This window comes from Cryptotermes secundus, unplaced genomic scaffold (assembly GCF_002891405.2).
Source record: "Cryptotermes secundus unplaced genomic scaffold, Csec_1.0 scaffold300, whole genome shotgun sequence".
Classification (NCBI taxonomy): Eukaryota; Metazoa; Arthropoda; class Insecta; order Blattodea; family Kalotermitidae; genus Cryptotermes; species Cryptotermes secundus.
Genome location: NW_019731220.1, coordinates 80,203 through 91,821, shown reverse-complemented (window position 1 = coordinate 91,821; position 11,619 = coordinate 80,203). Strand labels below are relative to the sequence as shown.

The 11,619-nt window shown below is 44.9% G+C and overlaps 1 protein-coding gene across 1 annotated transcript; it reads left to right on the top strand.

The window, feature by feature from the left end:
* The first annotated feature begins 3,366 nt into the window (after positions 1 to 3,366).
* Positions 3,367 to 10,244, top strand: LOC111866447 (E3 ubiquitin-protein ligase SIAH1). Its single transcript, XM_023855417.2, has 2 exons — positions 3,367 to 3,562; positions 9,077 to 10,244. The coding sequence occupies exon 2, from the start codon at positions 9,157 to 9,159 to the stop codon at positions 9,916 to 9,918; it is 762 nt and encodes a 253-aa protein (XP_023711185.1). The 5' UTR covers positions 3,367 to 3,562; positions 9,077 to 9,156; the 3' UTR covers positions 9,919 to 10,244.
* Positions 10,245 to 11,619: the final 1,375 nt, after the last annotated feature.

The following is an 11,619-nucleotide window of genomic DNA, read 5'->3' as shown; positions in this document are numbered from 1 at the left end:
TTCACACACTCTACAGTTCACTACAGCTCGCGCTGTCTTCACAGTCTGCTGTGTCTTCAGCGGTTGTCGCCTGGTAACGGCTTCAGCGTCGTAGCTTCCTCGGCTTTCGTGTTTACGTCCTTACTGACAGGCGACTGTCTCACAACTCACTCGCAGGCTGGCGACCATCACATACCAACCTCCTACCCTTCTGACTGCCGTCCCAAAACTTCACTGTAATCGCAGCTACTCCTCGTTATACAGCCTCGACACGGACCGCATATAAAACACTTCTCCCAACCGTTCTTCCATTGTTGCGTCATGTAGCTATCGCTCGGACCGCGTATCATTTCTGTCTTATTGTTTACGATTTTTACCTAGCAACGGCCGTTGTTTACAGAGTCATTACCAGGGCCCGGATTTTGATGATATGTCATCTTTTTTTCCTTGTATCCTATGCGATGCTCTTAAAAATATAAATCTCGGATATGAGCTGCTGGTTACAGAAATGTAGATTTTATAGGTAATTTTTGTCATTTTTTGATATATTTAGGTTTAAGGTCATTTTTTCATTTTTGGGGTAATTTTTGGACTTTTAAGGGTATTTCTTGCCATTTTTGGCCATTTTAGGGAATTTTTCTTACACGTTTTCTGAAACGTGAATAATATGGAAGCGAAGTGTTCTTTCTTTCCTCCTTTAGGTCATTTTTCTGGATTCTTTCCGTCATTTTATAGGTCATTTTTTTTAATATTTTCAGGTCATCAAAACCCGGGCCCTGGTCATTACTTAGTAACGCGTTTGCATGCAACAATATAAAGCCATGCAGTCTGTTGACAGTCAACCGACATTTCGGAGAAACATGTCGCCTCCATCTTTAACGTAGAAGGACAAGTCGGATAAGCCAAGCAAGAAACCGGTGTGAAAGCAGGTGACAATATGGAGCCGAAGTATTCCTCCGAAACGTTGATTGACTTTCGACATACTACAAGGCTGTCCAGCTCATATCCCCTTTCAGCACATTGGCTGTCAGTGTGACTGCCACGAAGAGGTTACAGAAATCATTCACTAACACGGATTAACCGAACTGTCACGTGTTAAGTGCCTGCATTTACTGGGCTCTGCCAAACCGTAATTACAATTAATTATAGTGCTTACGCTCATTCCCACTCTTTACAGTTCACTAAGGCACGCACTAACTCCTCTGTCTTCACTATGCGCTACCTGGTAACGGTTCCCAACGCTGTTGCTGAACGTCCCTCTCCTCGCTGGCTGGCGCCCCTCGCGTATCTAACTCAAGCCGTGTCTCTTCACCTTCTCAACTGCTTGAAGTCCAGTCAAAGTCACGTTATGACTGACAGTCAGTCGGCCGGTCAGTCCTTGTGTCAAGCCCTTTCTGGAGGCCCAAAACCAGACTTTTATTACTGTCAGACAATGCCAGTTTTGAAGAAAGCAGTCTTCTGGGATTTGGCACCGTGTATATGTGGTGTTAACCGACGTTTCGGAGGAACGTATCGCCTCCACGTTCCTCCGAAACGTCGGTTAACACCACATATACGCGGTGCCAAATCCCAGAAGACTGCTTTCTCCATAGTCACCGCCGTGAAAGCCTCAAATCTTACACAATGACAGTTTTGTCGATATGAGGCGCCTTCTCTGACGAGAGGACGGGTCTGTCATTTACTGCTCTCATAACAGTATGTCATTTGTGTATTTAGTTTCACTTTTTGGCAATTCTACATAGTCATTTGTGAAGAGTCCAGGTTTCCTATGAATCCTAGCAACCATTTTGATACTTTTTTTTTGTGATGCTAACTACTCTATCAGCTACAATAGTAGAACCAGAAGAAAGGGTCTTTGCTAGGAAACTGTTCTGTAAACACGTTTCCACGGCTAGCAGATTACATGACGTCACTAGCGTTACGAACGCAACAATAGAGGAACTGTTGGAAGTGGTATTCTCTCTTGGGTCCTTGCAGAGGCTACATAAAGGGGATATAATTCAAACGTAACATATATATATAGTTAACTGTTATAGCTGTAGTAGTATCTCATACCATGGCTGCTGTACCCATCCTAGAATTTAAGAAGTTCTGGTTAAACCAATTCCAATCTCTGATGTTGGAATATGGGAACATTATACAACAACATCCTGACGCCGAAGCTGCTCTGGGTCATATAAGCGGGGTACTTATTTCCATTTACTGCCTAGCGGAAAGTACCCCTGCGTCCGTCGCCGAAAGTCCGAAATGGACTAAAATCGTCCAAAACATGGCGGACACCACGAAGAAATTCAACCTGACTCTAAAAGGAAAGCAGCTGTACATAGCCCTGTATGAAATGTACACAGGAGTGCTAAACAAGTTGAACGCAGTTATCAAAGAGAGCACTGCCAAAGGGGAAACATTCAAGTCAACAATTACTGCACCTCCGTCCGAAGAGGAATTCCATGAGCAAAGAAAACGAAAGCGGGGACGCACAGACGACACCGACAAAAGAACCAAGAAACCAGCAATATCCACAACGGGAGAAAATGATCCCCAGTTGCGGTCGATGGATGAAGCTCCCACCCCACTGAGGCCAACTGAAAGGCAGGCTGACCACGAAGAAGACGCGGACGGCACCACCGACAGTCAGCAACAGCAGAAGCCATCCAGCCAGGCAGGTAGGCCGCCTCCCATCGTACTAACCTCTCAGGTAAACCTGATACATTTGCAAAGGCAACTTCGAGTTCTGTAGCACCAGAAACGGGACCAGAATTGCCACGAAAGAACTGGCGGATTTTTCAACCACCCGCTCTCACTTTGATAATTCACTTTCTATCGCAAATCCCAGAATCCTATAAAGGTACCTTCCAGTCTCAGTTCCTGCAGAGAAACCCTCAGATGGGTTGCTGACCCTTGGCTGTGACGTCACAACGTCAAACAAATAGCAGCTCCCTGTCCGTCACCTGCAGTAAGACATTCAGAATAAACCTTGGCCGTGGTTACCAATAATGGTAAACAGGTAAAGTTGTCCCTATGTTTAACTAATGAATCACCATGCATTGGAGGGGTATGGGGAGTGAAGGTATATCTCCACCGTGCTTGACCTCAGCACTAATTGAATGTGAGTGGTCAGCTTTACGCCCCGGCTACTTTACCCCCGGTAAAGGGAAGGAGGCGGAGTGGACCCCACAGCCGGTCTGGACGACGTGGAGAAGAGATAATTCTTGACCCTACCGGAACTAGAACTCCATCCTCCCGCCCCTCCAGCCCGTAGCCAGTCGCTATACCGACTGAGCTACCATACGCATGCCGCATCGTTTTGTATATACATTACCGCAATGACAGCAATGTTTTTATCATGAATAATACAACCGAATTGCTATTTAAGCAGTGAATAAGGGGCGGTACTGTGTAGTGGCATTGGTTAAGTCGCGCCGAGGTAAAATAAAACTAAGAATAACATGAATATTGTTTGGAAGGCAAGACTGGTTTTCATAACCTTCTGATAACAGCGCTCGCTGTTGACTAGAATGGAAGTGTGTTGTTCGGAACACAGTTTAACGGAGTTCGATAGTCTGGAGACAGGGCTAATTGCACGGTAAGCGTGTGGCACAGTTTTCCTGTGCCTGTGTTATTTCAGTTCTATTTGATTGTGTTAATCGTAATAAGAGAGAGAGTGTGTATTACGTCAGATCGGTATTTTAGTGAAACATCTGCGATGCAAACATGATTCAGCCATTTTGTACAAAAAAAAAACTTGCGTTCTCGGATAACTTTTCTTCATTAATTTAACCACAAAGTTACGTGAAAACATTTACTGTGAAGAAACTGGAAATTTGCGCGTTATTACTTCCTGACTTCATTTTCTAGAAATAGCTGTTCCTAATGAATCATTAATAATTATCTTCTGCGTGTTTCTGAATGCTTATTTGACAATGCTGTCAGCATCTCATGCTATACAGCGTCAAGCAGGATGACTGGTGAACAGGAAAGGATTATGAAGGATGTGTTTGTGACTTAATGGAGACTGTATTTCAGCATTTGTATGAAGGAACTAGTAAAACCACGAGAAAGTTAGGATGGTCGATATCTCGACCGGGATTCGAACAGATCACCTCCCAATCCCCGCTACACTATCCTGTTCAGTTTATTCTGTCTCCGGTGTGTCTGCAAGGTGTGATCAGTGAAATACGAATTGTTCGCAACTGTTCAGAAATTCCTGAAGTGTAGAATGTCTCTCGCAAGTTTCGGGGGCTCCCGACCGATACTATCTGACCCCAAGTCGGATCCCCAACTAAAAATAAGCGTCTAGTTTTGATCCCATGCTTTACCCACAAACGCTAACCTGTAGTAACCTATTGTCTCATTTAATGGATATTTCATGCACCACATGGAGCAGGTTAGTTCAAGCGGTAACACTTTTGACTTGGATTCGGGAAGGTCCCCGGTTCAAATCTCGGCCGCGTCACCGATTATCTTGGCTGAACTCTTTCGTTATTTTCCTCAGTTCCTCCGGGATAGTGTGTGTGTGTGTGTGTGTGTATATATATATGTGTGTGTGTGTGTTCCGTATGGTTCTCACAATAAGTAGCGACTGTTTCCCTGAACAGCATTAACAGGTTGGGTTTTGTAGCGGTGACGTAATGTGTTTTCTGTGAGGTACGAACTGAGCTTATATATATGTGTGTTCCGTCTGGTTCTCACAATAAACAGCGACTGTTTCCCCAAATGGCATTAACCGATTAGGCATGTTAGCGGAGATGTGGTGTGTTTCCTGTGAGGTACGAACTGAGTTTACATTGTAACGTGGATGGACACGGCGTTGCTAGGTAACTGACCGTTAAACACCTCGAGACCGAATATACGCAAAGCAACAATGGGGGTGCAGCGTCTTCTATGCGGTCGGCGCCATGACCGTTGCTGTGCGATCGCTCGATAAACAGCTTCCAACAATATAGGCTGTTTTCTGCGTGGTCAGTCGTATAATTAGGCCCATTACCGTACGTGATGTGATGGAAGAAGAAACGGCAATGACACAGATAGCTAAATAACGTTATTCAGTTGTTCAAACTGGCAATAAACCGTGGGAAGCTATTTACGTCAGCCCCAGTATTGCTGCTTCATGAAAACTGCAGAGAGATCCTGTCTGCCCGCCGTGAGTTAGCGGTTAACACTGTCCGCGAGGCCCAGGGTTCGAACATCGAACTGCAGAACGGTTATTCTGAAATTGTTCGATATTTTCTGGGGCTTTCAAGCAGGGGAAGTTCTTTAAAATTGGTCACCTCCACTTTATTGCTTACCCTTTATATTTAATACTTCACATTGGTGGGTAGGTATGTAGGCGTGTCAGCGGGTATGGTTTTATGAGTGTGATTATAGACGGGGTGTGGACTGGATATTGGATTTATTGACGACTTATGTACACCACTCGGAACTACAAATAATTACAGCGTTATCGATAATCTCTACAATTTACAGATCACCAGAGCACCCGCTAGGTTTTTTCCAGCCTCATTTTCACCAGCCGTTACCTAGATACGGCTTATAACAGTGAAGTTTCTTCGGCTCCCCGCTCTCAGGTACCTTGTCACAGCATCCAGTGCAAAACTCTTATAAACTGTCAAGTCAATTATAGCGCCATCTTTTTGCAGGCTCCCTTGCAGAACTCGACTCAACTGCCAACTGAACTCACTCTCACCAACCAACTACAATTCACTCTACACTACTGAACTGCATTCAACCGGCCTGGGGTCCTCGCTATATAGCCCCGGGGCGGACCCAACAGAAAAGACCCCCGTTTCCATTTTAACTGTATTGTTGTGTATGTCTCGTTTCCGCGGGAACGTGTTTACCGGCCCTTACCAAGTAACGCATTTTCTTTCTCGCCATCGTTGCGTAGCAACGGTAGTACATGCCAGAATATATTCTGTCGGTAGTCGCTTTCCGTGTTTCTGTCCCAGCTTCAGTGCGATCGGTGATGCCACGTAGGTTCGAAAACGTGACAGCTAGAGGCTGCATTGATGCGTGCTGTTGTAAAGCAGTTACAGCCTCATCTTTACGAGGAATTTCGGTAACAGCCAGACTCAAGATGTGACTGCTGTATCTATCGAATATACACGAGGGAGAGTCAGTAAATAGGTCATAAATGGATATACAACGTAAAACGTAATATTCGAACCTAGGGAAAAAACATTTATTTCTCGACATATCCTCCACGAACATTGCTACACTTGTCCCATCGCTTTACCAGTGCTTCGAAACCCGCAGCATGGAGTCTTTTTGACTGTTGTCTCAGCCACTTCCGCTCCTCCGTTTCGGCCTCTTCCATCAGCGAAACGTTTACCACCCAGCTGTGAACCGCTTTACGCGACAAACACTTCCCACTGTAAACAGGGAACATTTCTTTATGAATATCCTTTGCATTGAGTCCTTTTGCTCACAAAAAGCGCACAACAGAACGCTGCTCTTCGGTAGTATGGTCCCCATTTCGACTGCTGAAACGAGCCTTTGAACATGCGCAAGTGTGTCTGCTGCCTAAACATATCGCATACATCTTCAGGGCGAAGGAGTAAATCAAACAAGAAACCAGGTTGCCGTCTGTTTGTGCTGGTCTTGTGCTTATCATACTCTTGGACCATGAAAATGGACGCAGTACTTTCCTTCGAAAAGTTGAGCTCTTTCCGAACTACATGGCGTTACAACCCAAAAACTGGTACTCTTAATGCTTGTAATGTTTATTTGTTGTTTGCAGGATATGTTGACGTAAGGATAATTAATGACATTCAGGCAAGGTGAATAGGTAACATTTGCTGTGACGTCACACACACACACACACACACACACATACAGACCCTTCAGTAGTTAAAACAAAACACACTGCCAAGAACACAACTTCATATAAGCTCACGAACGTTATCCCTAGATATAAAATTTCATGCTCCTATTGTTACCATTTGAAGCGTAAGAGCACGTGATATTCTCTGGGATGTGACACCGTATAGTCTGGTGGAAATTTACAGAATTTCGGAGGACGGTACTGCTTCTATCTTCAGGGTGGAAAAGTAAACCAATCAAGCGAATGCGAAGCAGTAGACAGCAAGCAGATCTCTGGTCCCAGGATCCAAAATGCTGGACCAGCATTCAGTGAATGTCTCTAACGGACCCAACTCGGTAGATTTCTGCCAATATTTTCACCTGAGGAGGGAAACAAATCCAGCTTCGAAATGGTGTGTTCTGTTCGGAATACTAAACGATGGGCAAAGTCTAGAAGCCCAGTACATTCGGACCACAGTCAGAACTGCCCAGAATTGACGTGTTTACTTACCCTACGGTGTCGAGGTTGTTTCTTTTTCATTTTGATCATTTTGCAGAGGTAGGACTCCTTGGATGAGTGATCAGCTTGTCGCAAGGCTTTTATCTAAACATAGAACACCATCAACACAGAATAAACACCTTACACATGCCGATCCATGCCTTGTGTGGGATTCGAACCCACGATGTCGGCTTCCGAGCGAGCGAAGACAATACACGCCTTAAACCGCTCGGCTACCGTGACCGACCAGAATTGATATGCACAGTGCGATATTTGAGTCGATCAGAAAGCGTTCTCATGGCATTTCTACTGAGACAGACCTTGAGCTTCAGTCATTGGAGATCTGGTTGCTGTTTTAACATTCCCGTGATGAACGCGTACAAGATCTGCATATGAAGAAGTAAGTGTCTTTCGGTCACGTGGGTCTAACATTTGTCTGCAGTCCGTTCGGTACACTTTGGCTTCTAGAGGTGACTGCAGCCCCATCTGTGTGTGTAACTACATACTGGGGCCATACCATACTTCAGGCGGTTAGTCGCCGGCTTCCCACCATAGCGACCGGGATCTGATCCCAGGTCATATAAGATTTGCAATCGATAAGGTGGTACTGGCTAGGACACATTTCTTTTCAGCACTCCGGTTTCCCCTGCCATTTCTCATTCCACCGACTGCTCCACACTCATCATCATCCGACGTATCAAGTGGATTTTCCTCTGCTACGACTCATATAAAACAACTCCTTCAGCAATTATTCGTTGCAGCGGGAACGTCTTTACCCAGTTGTTACCTAGCGACAATGGGGGGGATACACACAAAGACCAACAGACCCTCCTTTGATAAGACACGGACCGCACAGATTATGACGCGTCCAATAATTCTTCTATTGTTTCATGTATTCGTTACCACGGGAACGTGTTTACCGAGCCGTTGCCTAGCAACGTGTTGAGGAATACATTTTACCGAGCCGTTGCGTATCAACGATAGAAGTGATACACATATAGAGACACAGAATGACTGATGGGAAGGATTTATGAACTACGCCGCTGAGATGGGCTCAGGTACCATGATATACATATTGTCATAAAGACTGGTTCAGGCGTTCAAAAGTTAATATGGGGGGGGGATTCACAGACATACAGACAGCATGAAGATCGCATAAGCCTTTAGGAGAGTAGGCAAAAAAAAACTATTCCCATATGCCTGTAAATTTCTGTCTATACTCCTCTTCGTCTGGCTTTCTTCTTACAGTTCCTTCTCTCTCCCACCCTGCCATTTTCTTTATTTCCTTCCACCCTCAGTCACAACGATCGGCTCAGTCTCGCGGTAACGCTCCAGCGTTTACTGGGGATGTGCTCGGCTCGAACCTCTGACGGGACATTAGCTATTCCTCAGTCCCCACAAGTAAATGCTGGGATAGAACCTCGAGTAGACCACGACCACTTCCTTCCACATCCCTCCCAACTCATCCGTTATTTATTAGCCTATCACTTGAGGCTATAGAATCTTGATACTGACAGTCTCAAAATAACCAAGACAGCTTCGTCATTCATTTATATACTCCTCGCATCCCGTTTCATATTTTTCTTTATTTATCCTCATTCCCTCCCTCGTTCCTTTCTTTATTTGTCCCTCCATATCCCTTTCTTTCCATTTTCTCCTGTTTGCACCCCCAACTCTTTCCTTTCTGCCTTTCTTTCTCCCTCCCTTTTTCCTTCTTTCTTCTTCAGTACTGAAATATGACATTTCGCTAAGCGTCTATTTTTAATCTGAATTTCATTTTCCATCTATCTTATGTTTCAGCAAGGGAACCCGTACACTCAGGGAGCCAACCGCACTGCCATCAGCCTCTACACACAGACATTTCAGAGCCTAATCAGGAAATGGACACTCTGGTCCGTGATTTCGATCATGCGCTTCTGAGTGACCTGGAGTGTCCTGTCTGCACAGAATACATGATTCCACCAATAACACTCTGTTACAACGGACACAACGTCTGCATGAAATGCAGACTCAATATTGAGTGCTGCCCAATCTGCAGGGGACGGCTCTCGGGTATCCGTAATATCACCCTGGAGAGGATAGCCAGGAGACAAATGTATCCATGTACCAACAGGGATAAAGGCTGCTCTCAAGCGTTCTCTATGGATCTGATCGCCGATCACCAGGCCGTGTGTCGATACGGCCCCATGAAGTGTCCGATGAACAAATTCCCATCCATCAAGTGTTCCTGGAAGGGGCTGATGTCAGAGTTCAAGGGGCATGTCGCAGAGTCGCATGGGGACTACTACAAAGATACGCCATCTATTAGGTCACATAATATTGGGAACGCAGAAGCAGTGAGGTTTGTCTTGAATGAGACGTTTTTATGCTACAAAAGCATGAAAGGAGGACAGTGGTTCTGTGTGGTCCAGCTGGTGGGCACAAAGGAAGAAGCTGCAAAATACAAAAGTCAGTTTACACTCTTTGGGGCCAACGGCGTTGATAAAATCATTGAAACGTTTGTAGTCAGAAGTTTCACAGAAGATTTTTCTGACAGTTTTCAGTCTGCGAAATGTCTCGTCCTTGATGATAAAGTTATTCGGAATTTCGTTGAGGATGGAAAACTTAATTTAACAGTGACTATATCGAAGATTGAAAAATGACAGAGAACAAATCCGGATAATTATAAGCCAAAGAATTATCAGTGAACATTTTTTTGAGTGTCTATATTGGGTGTAATACATGCAGGTTCTTCAGGGTCAGTCACATAATTTGCGGGTTTATGAGGCCAAACACGGAATTTTCCGGGACAATCCCACAAGTTTCTGCCCGTGTATCAGGACTGTGAAATGTGAATATTCTGGAGCAGCCCCATAATGTCTACTTTTGAATGAGGCCTGTGAAAGACATACACATACACATTCTTCTGAGCAAATCCAATAATTTTTGGATGTCAGGCCTATCAAATATATCTATTCTTCTGTGCCAATTCCATACTTTATCCTTTTGTATCAGGTCAGTCAAATACATAAATTCTTCTAGGCCAAATTACGCGATTCCTTCATGTGCGTCAAGCATGTCAAATACATATTATCATGTGTCCGGGTATCCGTGACAAATAATTACTGGGTTGCGGCTTTAGACGAAGCTCTTTTATTGGAGAATTACGCCAGGCTGAACTATAGACAATTATGACACGCGATAATTATAACACTTCGTAACTGCGAACAATTATCACACTTTAATATTCCTTGTAACTACGCCATACGAAAGATTCTATCGGTTGTCCTCTTGCTTCTCTCTCTGATCGCTGATCTGATCTCCGCTCTGGTCTGCTCTTATCTGTAGCAATCTACCCTTTTCGCGTACTGCCGAGAGAACACCTTGTCCATGGTTCTCTCGCTGTCTTCGACGCAGCGTTGGCTGGCGTATCCCATGCTGCAGGAACTCAACAGTTCGGTCTCCGTTAACTGGCCTCTGTTTTCGTTGTCACTTAAGTATGCGTTATTTTAGCTGTTGCGTAGCACTGTATGTCATATCCGGCTTCCTAGGTAGCGGTCTGCCTATGTTTTCGTTGTCACTTATTTTTTCTTTTATTGCTAGTGGGGTGGGACTAAGTCCCTTGTACTGAGGACACTTTTGGCCTATTGTACCAACCCCAGATGATAGGTGAGGGTGGTTGTGGCGCAATTGGTGGAATGAAGATTGGCAGTGGAAACCGAAGTACTCGGAGAAAACCTGCCCCAGCGCCACTCTGTCCACCACAAATCCCACTTTACCAGACCCGGGATCGAACCCGGGCCGCCGCGGTGGAAAGCCAGCGACTAACCGCTTGAGCTATGGCGCGGCCCTCGTCACTTAAGTATGCGTTCTTATTTTAGCCGTTGCGTAGCACTGTACGTCATATCCGGCTTCCTAGGTAGCGGTCTGCCTATCTTTTCGTTGCCACTGAAGTATGCTTTCTCTTCATATCCAGCTTTTAGGCGTCACTCCACAATATATTCCTCCGTGCCAATCCCATAATTAGATATTACGGACCGGAGCATATGATCGGGGAAGTAAGAGGAGATTTTAATTGAGTCTCATGGTTTATGAAACCTTGTATCGTTGGTGCCAATCTGTCAGACTTCATGCTGCGGCAGCTAAGAGGACCATAGTGTGAACCTTCTTTGCTTCGAAAACAAATCTCACTGCCACTTCAGTGAAATTGTGTAATATCACGAGCGACAAACCAATCGATGAATTAGTTTTCGACGGAATATGAAAAGTAATACTTTTCAAAATTAAACAGAAACGTGTGGGAAATGGGTCCGGGGTTTGACGGGACTTGTATAATCGGACCTAACTGGATTCTTCTTAGACTA